We start from the raw sequence: 15,125 nt of genomic DNA, 5'->3' as shown, positions 1-15,125 counted from the left end.
ATATATCAGTACCATAAATATAAATCCAAAGGCAAATTACTGAAAAAAATGACAATGCTGTGGGTAGTATCAGTGGCTGGATCTCAATGGAGATACAAAAAAAAGCGCGAAAAGCTAAATCAAAACGATAAAGTAAACAGCCAGAAAAGTTAGCAGAGCTTTCGGGCAACACGTCTAGCCTTTCATCAACTGCCTGCTCAATACGGTTGTACATATATATTTGTATATGATAAAAGGAACTTAAAATAAATTTATCTACTAATAAAGAATGTTTGTTTTTGTTATTATTACATTTCTTTAAAATTTAATTTATCAAAAATAATAATACTGTAATTCTAAATCATTCACTGAAAATGAAGATGCCTACAAAAAAAACCCCCAAAAATTCACTGAAGATGCCTACAAAACACCTAAAAACATATGCTTAATATTGTCTTAAAATAAGAAAATCATCCTATTCCAGTACAAACAAGTACGTAACGTTCCTCATCCCCCATCCTCATTTTTTAGACTAACATTAATTGTTTTTTTTCTTCAAATTTGGTTTTCAATAATTTGCCTGTATTACAACACTACTTTATAAGTTGATATTGAAAATTAAAGGCGAGTAATACGGTATTAAATTTAGTAGTAATGTTTACAAAGTACAAGTTTAACAATTGGGTTTGCTATTTATCAAATAAAATAAATACTGTATACTGAAATAAACGTGATAAGAAAAAAAACCAGCAATAATAGAGATAGAGTAAATAAAACATGCAATTTATAACAAGTTGGCATACAATAATCTGACAAGCATTGTTGTACCTCTGTATTGTAAAATCAATAAAGTCGTACAGGTACGCCACCAACTTTATTTGGTGACGTCGACAATTTTAGTTACCCGGATGAGCAACGTGTAGAAATTTTGTCGTGTTAGTCAGCCATGATAATTATAAAATGTCAATGCAAAATGGTAAGTCAAATTCTATTATTAATCCAGCTCAATTGAACATTTTATTGTACATTTATTGTAATGTAAACATAAATATACAAAAATAGTACCTTTGAAAACTGAATTATTCATTGATAATCAGTCAATCATTGGAATATGATTGGTCCGTGTGACCCTAGGATCGAGCATTGTTCAGATAAAATGTAGGTGTGGCTATCGCTGTTATACAATGACACTGGAATTGTTCACACGCTATCTTTTGTACTAGTTTGACAGGTACCTAAATTATGACAGAAAAACAAATCAATGGTTGCTAGGAACCATCAATGCATACTATAATTCCCTATTGCCATAATTAGTGAATTAAAGAAATGGACTATTCCATTTTTTTTTATTGAGGTTTGTACTTTGTTATATACCAATCAAGGTACTACACTATAATATTAATATATACAATAGTTTGATAAATTAGACCATGTAAATGTTGGGCTAAAAAATATGGCAATTGCCATTAATGAATGAATGAAATTGGACTATTCCATTATTATTTTTTTATAGAGGTTTGTACTTTGTTATAATTATACCAATCAAGGTACTACTGTACACTATAATATTAATATAGGCCCTATAGTTTATACAACAATAGTTTGATAAATTAGACCATGTAAATGTTGGGCTAAAAAATATAGCAATAAACACTCTACTATCCTGTAATATTAATACATAGTTAAACATCTGGAGGCCTAATTATTGATAAGTCGCTATTTATTAATTTGATGGTTTTCTTCTCCTTGCATTCTTTTCAGGCATCTGGTTCAACTAACAACTCTAGGCTTTGGTGTCTTTCTCTTCTGTTTATCATCATTTCAACTTCAGTTTCTCAGGAAACTTCATTTGATAATAATTATCCTGAAGATATCACCATTTTTTAAACAAGGCAGGCAAGATTTGAATGTTTTCTGCTAAAAAATCATGAAACAACAGATCAAGTATTTTGGATAAAACATAATGAGAAAATAAATCAAAGCTCAGAAAATTCACGATATTCTTTTGTGAATAAAAGCATAACAGATAGAATCCATGAGTATAGCTTAACAATTGATCCAGTTGAAAGATCAGATGCTACAGACTATAGATGTGTGTTTGATACTTCAACAGGCATAATATCCTCAAGAAAAGCTTACCTGAAGGTCCTCAAAGTACCATCAAAAGAGTATCCAATGTGCTATTTCAGTAAATCTTCTTATAAAATCAGTGATGTCACACAAATATCTTGCATTTCAGAGAAAACGTCTACAGAGTTGTCTATGGAATTCACTGAAATGACTGAACTAGGCTCATCACATGAAAATAGCACTCACATGTGGATAACCCTAGTATTCCCTGCAAAACCAAGTATAAATAATACAATCTATAGTTGTAAATTGTATATTGAAATTTTAAATGGCAGACGATATTGTTCTACAGATCCACTAATTGTTGTAAACAAACTAAATGTAGTCATCTATGGAGACATTCACTATAAATCAAATCAGACCGCAAACTTTACCTGCAAAGGTAACTACACTGACACTGCTAAGTTTAAATGGACTTTGGAAAGTAATTATATAGACAATATCAACTATACTAACCAAGTCAACATTAATAAGTTAACTATCCCATCTATACAGCCAGAGAAGCATGGAGCTTTGCTCACATGTACTGTTGAGGATGAAGACTTTACTGGCTCAGATACAATCATTCTTACAGTGGAGGATGAACCCATGACAACAACTGAAACAGCAAGAAAGCCATCAACAATCTCACCCATCTATACAGTGCCACTGAAAGAAGTAGAAACTGTGATGCAAGAGTTTTTTGAAATTATTAAACAATATATTGCAGTTGATTTTTTTATTTCAATTTTAATACTCTTCTTATGTGTCCTTGGATTGTTCATCAAAGAAAAGGTAGATTTGGATTTTCAACGTATGTATTTATTACTACAAGTGTATTCTGTGTTGCGTACAGTCACAGGCAATATATATACTGTGTACTGTGGCACATGGCTCCTTTGCCTGGTAACACGACCTATATGTAGTTTTCATTCTTTTTCTTCCTTAGTAACAAAAAGTATAAATTCTTTTACATCAAATGAATTGGATTCAATAAATATAGATGATATTTTTACACAGATCCATTGATTGTTGTGAACAAAGAAGATTTCTCAAATCACCTGCAATGGTAACTACAGTAAATCTGCTATTAGTTTACATGGACTTTTGAAAACGATGATACGAACAATAACTATATACTATGATAACCAAATAAACAATATCAATGCCAATTTCTGACCATCCTATCAGTACAGGCATATATTGTTGAAGACTGTCTTTCTTACAGTGGAAGGTGAACTCATGACAGCAAGAGAAACAACAAGAAAGCCATCAACAATCTCACCCATCTATACAGTACCACTGGAAGAAGTAGAAACTGTGATTCAGGAGAAGTTTTAAATTATTAACAACTTTGTTGTAGTTTGTTTCATTTTAATAACTTTAATTGAAAGAAAATCCGAAATCCTGAAATTGAAATTTGTGTGAGTACAGACTGGAATTAGTAAATGTACAAAAACATTCATAACTATTCCTAAACTAAATTTGTAAATAATAATTGTTCTTATAATTTGTTCTTATAATATTAAATTTAATTGTTTAATTAAAAGCTTTCAATTTATGATGACTTACTGTAGATCTATCTACACATTGATGTGACATTGGTCATTGCCTGGAATGAGGAAGCATGTGACCTAACTTAGTAAGTTAGGTTTCATAAGAATAATTTCTGTATTAAATACAGAAAAAACAAGAATGTTGACAACAGAGTCGCATGGAAACCATCAACTAAATATGGTGATATTGTTACAAAAGACTATGGAAATTTGAAGATTTTCTTAATATTTATCTTGCAATGTGTGTGGCTATTTTAAATATATAGTGAATATTTTTTTATGATATAGAATAATTGTTAAATAAAAGAATAAACATTTTTTCTATAAAACATCTATTTGATATAAAAAATATGACATTAATAATGGCTTATAGTGTGGTTATTTTTTTAAAAATCTTTGCTAAAACCATTTTGCCTTTGTTTATGAATGATGCTATTATGTAAATTAAGCAGTGCGATCCATTTATTTGGTTTTTACTCATTGTGGGGGGGGGGGGGGGGTCTGGACGATGGAAGTGGGGTTGTTGGTTAATGGGTTAAAAATTGTTGGATGAAGTGCTCAACTTAACCTAATTTCCAATATTTTGCATTGAAATTGACAAAGTTTAAAGGTTAGCAGTGTTGGGCCACTTGTAATATCACTGTAGTAAGTATTTATAAATATTCATTTTGATCTGTTTGACAGTAGTATAGTAGGCATACCCAGCCTATTTTCTTCTGCATGATAGGACTGTTATTATATTGTATTATAGTATATCCGCAAAAATGTATGCCTAAAATTACATGAAATGTGCTTAATTTTGGCCATTTAAAAAAATGGAATGGCTTGTACAGTATGATGATAACTGTATGAGACTAAATAGGGTGTAATGATGATGACCAAAACTAAAAGCAGGATTTTAGGAAATCGCAAGTAACTATTGCTTGCGTACCTTAAAAATGTGGTCAAATAAATCAGTTTTTACGTTGTATTAAAGCGTGCTAACAAAAAGACAAAAAAATAGATGAACTGAGGTGTTTTTATAACATTGCTGTAAGCTTGTTGTATGGGTATCAGAATTTATATTGTTATTTGAAAGAAAAAATCAAGTTAAATACTTAAATTTTATTTATTTTTTTTCAGATACAGGCTCAAAGCTTCTATTTTTTAAACACAAAATTATTTCAAATATGGATGGAAGTAGCTGCAGGTTTGTTGTTTTATAAAATTGTTTTCGCATGTTGCCTTTGCAAAATAAATAAAAAATAAAAATTGTAGGTAGTAATTCTTCTAAAATTTTGGTTATACATATTTGAATTCTTATGAATAATATGTTTATTATCAAACACCTGTATTCAAAATCTAGTTGAACTGTTTTTATTTGTTTTCTATCAATTCAGGTGCCTATCAAACTAGGAAAATGGAAATCCAAGAAGGAAACAATTGTCATTGCCACACCTTAGAATTTTATGCAAACAATGTTTGTCACCCATCATATTCTAAAGATAGACTGGATTACAGTGGTTGATTCAGTTTTCAAAGGTACTAATAATTATACATAAAATGTTCAATTGAGCAGTATTAATAGAACTTTTACTTACCATTTTCATCGTCATTTTCATACGATCATCATGGCTGACACAGCAGACTTGTTGCTAAATAAATTAGGTGGCCCGTAATACCTTATTGCTTTCACAATACAGAGATACAACAATGCTACGTTGTTAGGTTATTTATTGTATGGCAAATAAATAGTTATAAATTGCATGTTATATTTACTTTGCATGTCATACTATGAATCATGTTTATTGATATATTGCTGACCTTTAATGTTCAATATTGTATTGTACCAAGTTCTAATTTTAGCGTAGAAAGGGAGGACATGGGTCTTTGTATGCATGAGAGATTAGGGTTAAAATGATTGCTTGAGCTTAATGGTTCATACTGGAATTTGATTATTGGTTTTGACTTGAATTATTTTTTATTGACAATATTAAGCATGTTTTTTTGCAGGCATCTTGATGTGAATGATTTGAAAGATGTGCTCATGTGCGGTATATTTGAAGATTGACCAGCAGGACAATGATGGTAATATTTACATTTACACAGCATACATAACATATCTACTATGCCGCAAATAATACATTTTTCCCTAAAACACTGTGGTATTTAACTTTTCAGATTCATTTAAGAATATTGTTTCGCTGAAAACAATTTTTAAAACATTTCTTGTTAAATTCCATTTGAGTGATAATAGTTATTCAATTTGATCGTAATTTACAAGCTTATGACTGAAAAATGCGTCATTTCTGCTTTCATATTTTATTGTTTCACTGTATGTCTTTTCAAGTGAATAAAATACCGAGATATATAGCTCTGAAAATGAAAAAAAGCTGGTCCAATCGAGATTCAAACTCGGAACTTTCTGCATGATATGCAAATGTCCCAACCATTTAAACCACTGGGGTTATACATAGTCTATGATTGTAAACTAAAACACATTTTGGTGAATTCACTTCATGTGAAGCAAAGGTCAGCACAGTTCATTCAATCTTTTTGAATGATGCTTACACAACCAGTTCTCTATAATCTATAGGCCTACATTCAGTTCTACATCAGAGGTTGTGTTATTGCTTGTAGGTTTATTGTCAATGGAACGTCTTTTCTTCCTTGAATTAAGGTACTTTGTGCAAAAAATTGCCACGATAGTAATAAAGACACAAAATGTGATTGACCGAATTAGCAATATAGATTTTGAGTGCATAGTATTATCTTCCCTGCTGATGTCGGATGTTGTTATTTGCATGGTTGAGACATCAGGATGAACTTGATCACGATCCATGACGTCAACATTCAGTATCGTTGTTGCGGAACCCTCTGAATAATTACCTAGTCTTACGGTGCATCTTACTTCCGTTCCGTTTAAACCAATGGATACATTGAGTATTGTTAATGTGTTACTATTGGTAATCATGTCAATTTCTGGGAATGATTCCCATATGTACCCAACCTGAGTGACGTTATCGTTGTTTGGTAGAGAACAATTTAAAACCGCATTGTTGCCTTCAATAAGATTTCCATCCGATGTTAAAGAAACATTCAATCTACTTTTTATTGATACATCGACTGTGCAAGTATAAGGTGCAGATTTCACTTCTACAAGACATGTGAATTGCGCCATATCTGTGACATTAAATTGTCTTTCAAATAAAGTATAATTTCCTGATGTATGATTATACCATTTCTCCTTTTTTTCAATATTCATCTTCTGCCCCAAACGTTTGAGTACAAGATCTGGGTAAGAAAATATACGACATTGTACAGTGACGTAGCAATCACCAATACAGTAGTCTTTGTCTGACGAGCACTGTGGGTCTGCAGGTTGTGCAAAAACACTCACGTTGAATAGTCTGGATTCCTCTGTAACATTATCATGACGGGTGATGAGAATGCTGTACAAACCATTGTCAGAAATGCTCAAATCGGCTATTTTGATCTTAATTTCAAAATGGTCATAAAACGTTTTATTAGAAATATGAATACGTGCTTCATCCAATAACCATAAGTTCTTCTTTAACTGATAATACTTTACACAATTGTTACACTTAATAACATAACATTTAGTTGATAGTGTTTGTCCGACAAAAAAGTAATTATTAGGTGAATCACAATCAATGTTCTGTTGCTGCTGCTGTTGTGTTGACATATAACTTGCATTGAAAAATATAAAAATACATAGGCCTACAGCATTGGTGGCTTTAGACATAGTTATTGACAGCATGTGAAAAAATTGTCATCTTATATGCAAAATGTGTGTCTGCAGCACAACTTCAAATTGATTTAATAATTGCAAAAAATGTTACTTCCTGGTTTTGATAATGTTTGTCATACAAAATTTTTAACTGAAACTGAAAGTTTCTTTCAGATTCTGACGGTATATATACCCTGATATTATCATATCAAATAGTGCAGTAGTACCATATGATAATTTGTCAACCTGAAAAATGGATGATAATAATTACAGTATTCACAAATTTGATCGAGGAAAAAAAATTACCCAAAAAAAAAATAATTTAACTATGTTTAACAGTAATCCTATTGAAAGACAATTAAATTCGGGTTAAATTTAACTGGTTTTTTTTTCTTTTGTCTTTTATAAGCTAAGCTTGTTTGTAAAAGTGAATAACTTTATTAAAACTGCAAAATGATGTGTTCAGTGTGTATTCATGATTATTGGAATGTTTAAATTTGGATAAAGTGTGACTGACCTGTCTGACCAACCAATCACAATTATTACGTTTAGAATTATTTAAATTCTCGGTGGTTGGTGTGGGACTGAGGTGACAACATTTTTTAGCAATAGACTCCTACGAAATTGACCACCTCGCTTTCAGAGTTTTTGAGAACTTTACACTAAGTAGAGATTTCACTCTTATTCTATAAATCTCAGTACCACATACAATTCTGTTTGGAAGATCACCACATATATGACCACATATGTTTGTACAATGGCTTAAATATCTTAAATTTGCTTGTATATAAGCCTTTATGTTATATTTTAATGTAGAAAACAACACATATTCATACACAAAAATTCAGTTATCTTTTCGTTGGAATTCGAAAGGCAATACTGTTCATAATTCTGTATTTGTTTCCTTTCCTAGACTATGGGAGCAAATACCAAATGACATAAAAGATTCACAAACAATTTCAATATTTAAGGCTGCTTTAACAAAACACTATATTTCATGTTATGTATAGTATGATTTGTATTTTTCTTGTATATGGTTTTATCTTAACTGTTTGTATTGTATGGAGTGAGTGCAGAATCTGTTTGGGCTTTAGCCTATTCTCATTCCTGGTTATTTTTTACATTGATGACCGAATAAATATTATTATTATTATAATCTGGGAAAAAGTAGGCCTAGTAATTTGATCACTTCCCTATTTTTTTCTCTTCATTTCTTGCAAAGATAAACCATATATGGCAAACAGACGTTCATATTGCTATATATTATTGACACAAAGCATGATGGCATAGGGTAAGATGGGAATGCATGTTTGTATTGTCAAGACACTTTATATTTTATTAATTTACTCTCTTTAGATAGGATTCATTCATTCAATATACTAGATACATAATACAAAGTTGTGTGCAATAAAACATACAGTACCGGTAATATAAAATAATACTTTGTATTTGGGGTGCAAATGGAAGACTTTATTTATTTCATAATAGAAATACAGATATACAACAATGCTGCTTGGATTTAAGGTTAAATTGTTATGAATTGCTATAAATTGCATGTTCTATTTACTTATGAATCAAGTTTTTGCTGTTTTTCTTATCTCAGAGGCAGATGCAGGGGTGTTGCCCCAGTTGCCCGGGCAACACCCTTAATTTTATACTAAATGTTTTTTTCTGCCACTAAATTAAAATTAAGATCCCATTTCATCATAATAATAACCATTAACGTTATAGAAATCTAGGGTTGGGAGAGCCTATTATTTAAATTGACAGACTGTAGCGTAAAATTAACCAGCATTCAACAATACACAATACCGCGCAAAATTTACCGGCAGTCAGCGTAATTTTGTTTGTTTTTGTAGATATGTTTCTTAACATGTTTGGATTGCTTGTTCGCGTCATGAGAAAAAAAACCCCGTCGTTGATTTGTCCATAACATAACACATAATTATTGCATTTTTCCCATCATTTCAGTATTTCCGTAGTACCCTATTTATCTTCATTTTATGTCCGTAATTTTGTTTTCCATGGTAATTACAATTACAATTGCCAGAATTTATTAGCTTATCAAAAGTACCTTGTCGGAGACTTCCTCTGAAGTTCACATTGAACGAAAAAAAATGTTATCCTATTGTTAGTCGCGTGTGTTTTACCGGCGGAAAAAATAGTCGGGATACAATGGTATTGCTGTTTGGTAAGTGTAGCCCGATATAGAGTGTCATTCCGGCAATCTAGGGGTGTCATTTAACAAAATTCATAAAAAGGAAAACGAATCATGTAAAGTATCAGTGAGAAACGAATTATATAGTCATTTTTAAAATTAGAGTATTTATTCAAATAAACACCTGCTTTGAATAAAAGCCTCCCTTCGATTAAATGCCCCGCCACATGCATTTACACAATAATTGTCACAAATAACAACACATTTCAATGACTAACATAAGCTACAATTTACCAAGCTTTTTTTTTTATCACTTTTTTATAGTAATTGATTAATTTAATTGATTAAATTAATACAAACAGTAAAGGATTTGTTTAAATCATGGATTAAGGATTAAAACCAATCAAACTCTAACCGCGGCCCTCTATAGAACGCTGAGAATCAACTGTTACATGTAGAAATTGTATACGCAGTCTGATTGTTTATTGACATGTCTGCATCGATGATTAATTGACAACAACATATTGCTGAACAATTCTGTTTTAATTTCATCACAATCTGACTACGAAAAGTTCACTTTCTTACGACCGGTAATTTTAAGATAGTTGGTAATATTAATAAAATATACAATTTTTCTATGTATGGTTAGTAGGCAGAAATGATTATAGTTTGCAAGCATGAATAAGATTAGTTATCTTTAGTAAATGATTTGAAATTTTAAATAAATGATTTTAAATTTGTGGCCACAGTGGATTTCTTTATTTGGAGGACCAGGCTAGTAAGATTTTCATATTTATAATTAGAAATTTAAATTAATAATGAATGAAAAGTTTTCAACAAATTTATATTTTCCATTTCATACAATTATATAAAAAAAGCTTAACCTAAAATAAAGTGTTTATATATTAAATGTATAATAATTGAGTGCAGAACGTTTTGAATTATGTAATAATATTTTATGCAGTAAAAATCGTATATGCAATGAATTATCTAACTGAATTACATTGAATAGTTCCTCTATCCCCTCCTAAACCGCAGGTCCGATACTAGTGCTGTCGAGATGGGGCACCTTTTTATTTCCCTTTATCCATTAGTCTATATTAGAATGGTGAATTTGTATGAAAAATGTTAAACATTAGTTACAGTCACGTGGGTTCTCAATTGTAAGAACAACGGAACCTGAGCCAGTAAAACTGTCATCCTCAACAGTACACTTAAGTGTTGCACCATGCATCTTTTCTTGTACGTATGGAATGGTTAGCTTGTTAGAATTGTTATTGTTGATTTCTTCGACTTTAAATTCGATGTAATGATATTCAAAAGTCCATGTAAACTTAGCGGCATCAGTAAAGTTACCCACACAGGTAAACTCTGCTCCGACATTGGGCATGTAGATTATGTCTCCGTGGATGGTAACATTTAATTTGTTCACAATAATTAGTGGATCTGTATAACAAAAGTGCCATTCCTTTATGATGTTAATGTACAATTTATAACCAAATCTGGTATTGTTCATACTTGGCTTTGCAGGGAATAATAAGGTTATCCACATATGAGTGACATTTTCATGTGATGTAGCTAGCTCAGCCAATCTGGTGAATTCCATAGAGAATGTTGTAGATGTTTTCTTCATTGTGCAAGTAATTTCAGCGTTATCACCAATGTAATATAACGGCTCAGTGAAATAGCACTTTGGACATTCCTTTGATGGTACTTTTAGGTAAGCTTTTCTTGAAGCTATTTTATGTGTTGAAGTATCAAAAATACACCTATAATCGCTTGCATCTGATTTATCAACTGAGAAAATGACTAAACTAAACTCGTAAATTCTTTTATTTATTTGTTTTTGTTCAAACAAATATTTTCGATTTTCCTTGTCCAACTTCTTGTCATGTTTCATCCAAGATACTTGATCTGTTGATTCATGCTCTTTGTACAACCAACATACAAATCTTGCTTTATTTGTTTCAGCAATGGTAACATTTCTGGGATAATCCTCATGAAATGAAATTTCATGAGAAACTGAAGTTGAAATGCTTATGACCAGAATAGAAAGACACCAAAGCCAGAAAGGTATCAACTTAGACTTGGTAATTCCGCTAGGAATAGGTATTTGCTGAAAGAACATAAATCAATAAGGTTAATAAAAAGAAGAATATATAGAATATAACTATAACTAAAAACCAATCAAACTATGATAATGCTCAATATGTATAAACATTGATTGAAATTGACGGAACCTTCTGCTGGATATGCAGATGTCTGAACCATTTAAGATAATAGTATTGTTCAAATATGTTTTTATGTCGAATCTTAACACCCTTGTAGTATTACATTATATTTTATTGAAGCACAGTTTCTTTTGTTTTCAACTGTCTATTGGTGAATGATTGAATTTTTAAATATTTAAAAAAAAATACAACAGTTCCTGAAGACAAATAAAGTACGTAATATAGAATCATAATGGCTTTTATCAATTTTTTTTATTTTATCAATAACAACAATTTGATATGTATATTGGAACACGTAAATTATGATTGAGTATAGAAAATTGAAAACCAAACAAAATAACATTTGTTTACACAAAATAAACATCCTTTCATTTTTGTGCAGGCATGTGACAGACATGAATATCAAGACTCATTTTAGTATAGTGAAGGATTTTAAAAGTATTAGCTTTGTAAATTTAAAGATCCTGAGATTTTCACATTTGCTGCAATAATTTTTGTCTGGGAATATTATATACAGTAAAAATCATTCGTGTTCACTTCGTAGCTTCAGGGCCAGAGACCTGACTGGGAGTACGTCGGACTATTACATTTGAAATGCATGCATTATTGCCAGCGATCTAAACAATAGGTACCCACTTGCCGGGCAGTGTCTCTTTGTACGAATCATTCAACATTGGGCCCAGCTAATTGTGGTTTATGCATGATATATCCTGTTCCATCCAGGACCAAAATGTGTAGTTAGTTTCCAGACGAAGTTTAACAACGCGTACGTCGAGTAACTGTGTTTCGACTATATAGCAAAAGGGTACGAATTATGTTCCCGATCTAAATTTTCACCAATTTTTGAAATTACAATTAACCCTCTTTATCGTGAGGTACCTAAAGTAGACGTTTCTTTGTAGGATTTTTGTAGGCCTACATTACTAAACAAAAAACATGAAATTTTAGCCAACATCTAAAGTGATTTTCCCAAAGGAAAATGGTCTATGCTTGATTTTTGCTTAGATACAGTACTTCATTTTATATTTCGTCCATTTTCCGGGACCTAGCAACTCTATTTTTTTTAAATGCTCTTAGCTCCACCCCAACTATATTGGGCTGGTCCTGGAGATTTATTTTTATTTTTTTGTTGTTGAAATAAAATACTGTGTATGGAAATTTTTGTAATGATTATGTAACCAGCCTTTCAACTAACAATAGATTCTGTTGACTAACAATAGAACAGGAACGCCAAAAACAAACATAACAGTTGAATTATAAAAGAAATAGGTTTTTTAAAACTACTCGTATCAAAAATTATGTTTTAAAATTACAAATCACAAATTATAACTCTTGCCTCTTGTACAAAAATGAAGTTTTTTGGACAAGTAGTTCTCGAGAAAATGCAATTTTTGTTTACTTGTTACTGTAAGACTGCTCGCTGGCCTTTGATAATTCTGTCCTATCTTTTGACACTAGCAGGTCTGAAAATAATATTAAAAAGTGGTCCAGAATTGGGACCGTGGTCCAAATTGCCTCCAAAATGTTATGTAGTGGTCCTTGACCATCTGTATTTTCATTTTGATAAAGATCTTGCAATAACTTTTTGTAATCCTAACAAACAAACATATATCAATATATATAAGTGAATCTCCAGGGACCCAGCAGTTCTATTTTGTACAATTTTCTTAGCTCAGTCCCAACCATGGTGGTGCTGGTCTGGTTTGGTTTCATATTTCGAAGTATAATCTAATTTCTGGGGACCCAGCAGTTCTATTTTTTAAAATTTTCTTAGCTCAGTCCCAACCATGGTGGTGCTGGTCTGGTTTGGTTTCATATTTCGAAGTATAATCTAATTTCTGGGGACCCAGCAGTTCTATTTTTAAAAATTTTCTTAGCTCAGTCCCAACCATGGTGGTGGTGGGTCTGGTTTGGTTTCATATTTCGAAGTATAATCTAATTTCTGGGGACCCAGCAGTTCTATTTTTTAAAATTTTCTTAGCTCAGTCCCAACCATGGTGGTGCTGGTCTGGTTTGGTTTCATATTTCGAAGTATAATCTAATTTCTGGGGACCTAGCAATTCTATTTTTCCAGGCTCCCAGACTATCAACAAAAAAGATAATAATGGAATAGTCCAATTTCATTCATTCATTAATGGCAATAGAGAATTACAGTATGCATTGATTGTTCCTAGCATGTTTTTCTGTCATGATTTAGGTACCTGTCAAACTAGTACAAAAGATAGCGTGTGAACAATTTCAGTGTCATTGTATAACAGCATATCTAGCCACGTTTCATCTGAACAATGCTCGATCCTAGGATCAACGATCATATTCCAATGATTGACTGATTATCAATGAGTAATTCAGTTTTCAAAGGTACTATTTTTGTATATTTATGTTTACACTACAATAAATGTACATAAAATGTTCAATTGAGCTGGATTAATAATAGAATTTAACTTACCCTTTTCATCGTCATTTTCACAATCATCATGGCGGACACGACACGTTGCTCATCCGGGTAACTAAATTTGTTGACGTCACCAAATAAAATAGGTGGCGTTAAACAAACCGGTAATACTTTATATTGATTTCATAATACACAGATACAACACTGCTTGTCAGATTGTTTGTATGGCAAATAGCTAAACTTTTATAAATTGCATGTTTTATTTACTCTGCTTATCATACTATGAATCAAGTTTTTGCTTTTTACTTTACCTATCATACTTTAGTTTTTGCTGTTTTTCTTATCATCCACTTTATTATTTTCATTATGTCTCTCTACAGATAATATACAGAAATAATTTAGTTAATAAATAACAAACCCAATTATTTAAATTGTACTTTTGTAACTGTGTAAGATTACTACATGTTTTACTGACCTTTAATAGTACCACATTGTAAAGTTGTGTAGTGATATAGGCAAATTATTTAAGAGTAAATTTGAATTTTAAAAAAGAATTTGACATGTAAATTATCAGTTGAACTGAATACTGAATATTAAATAATTCATTTTGAAAAAAAATAATGAGAAAAAGCCCTCCCAACAGAGATTCAAACTTGAAACTAAGCTTCTGCTTGATAGCTTATACATAGTCTATGCCCAATTCTTGATTATCAGCTTTTGTCCAGGCTAATTAATATATAATAGCTTGTAGAAAAACGATGCCTTACACAACCAGAAAAAATAACAACTACAATGTTTCAAGCATCAAAAATATTTTATTTTGATACAGCTAAAATTAAATTAATTAAATTGTTATTTCATCTTATAGCTTAAAAGCACTGTACACTTACAAGAGGAAACAGAAAGCATTACAGGATTGTGGTAACGTACCTAGTTTTAAAGTAAAATATTTGTTTTTAAAGTAAAATTA

At 31.2% G+C, this 15,125-nt stretch overlaps 2 protein-coding genes and 1 long non-coding RNA gene across 4 annotated transcripts in view; 2 read left to right on the top strand and 1 right to left on the bottom strand.

The window, feature by feature from the left end:
- Positions 1 to 15,125, top strand: part of LOC140040994 (uncharacterized) — a 47,459-nt gene that overhangs the window by 8,450 nt on the left and 23,884 nt on the right. The window contains exon 4 of the long non-coding RNA XR_011842798.1: positions 15,024 to 15,076. This is a non-coding gene — a long non-coding RNA (uncharacterized lncRNA). The remainder of the gene's footprint in view (positions 1 to 15,023; positions 15,077 to 15,125) is intronic.
- Positions 912 to 3,523, top strand: LOC140039901 (uncharacterized). Of its 2 annotated transcripts, none has more exons than XR_011842663.1 (4): positions 912 to 955; positions 1,741 to 2,883; positions 3,109 to 3,157; positions 3,317 to 3,523. XR_011842663.1 is itself a non-coding variant. In XM_072085492.1 (4 exons), the coding sequence occupies exons 2-4, from the start codon at positions 2,441 to 2,443 to the stop codon at positions 3,115 to 3,117; spliced, it is 339 nt and encodes a 112-aa protein (XP_071941593.1). In that variant the 5' UTR covers positions 912 to 955; positions 1,741 to 2,440; the 3' UTR covers positions 3,118 to 3,523. The 2 variants fall into 2 exon arrangements, 1 of the variants encoding a protein (XP_071941593.1); XM_072085492.1 differs by having other exon boundaries at positions 1,741 to 2,491; positions 2,605 to 2,883; positions 3,109 to 3,523.
- On the bottom strand, positions 8,397 to 14,234 carry LOC140040991 (uncharacterized). Its single transcript, XM_072087322.1, has 2 exons — positions 14,210 to 14,234; positions 8,397 to 11,648 (listed from the first exon to the last, which is right to left on the bottom strand). The coding sequence occupies exons 1-2, from the start codon at positions 14,222 to 14,224 to the stop codon at positions 10,668 to 10,670; spliced, it is 996 nt and encodes a 331-aa protein (XP_071943423.1). The 5' UTR covers positions 14,225 to 14,234; the 3' UTR covers positions 8,397 to 10,667.

The sequence above is a fragment of the Antedon mediterranea genome, chromosome 2 (genome assembly GCF_964355755.1).
Source record: "Antedon mediterranea chromosome 2, ecAntMedi1.1, whole genome shotgun sequence".
In the NCBI taxonomy this organism is placed as follows: Eukaryota; Metazoa; Echinodermata; class Crinoidea; order Comatulida; family Antedonidae; genus Antedon; species Antedon mediterranea.
This window is presented reverse-complemented; position numbering and strand designations above follow the sequence as displayed.

Excerpts from the sequence above, each read along its gene's own strand:
- LOC140039901 (XM_072085492.1), top strand. The coding sequence starts at position 2,441 with ATGGAGACATTCACTATAAATCAAATCAGACCGCAAACTTTACCTGCA. Across the intron at positions 2,492-2,604 it reads CGCAAACTTTACCTGCAAAG|CCAGAGAAGCATGGAGCTTT; the intron begins GTAACTACACTG and ends CCATCTATACAG.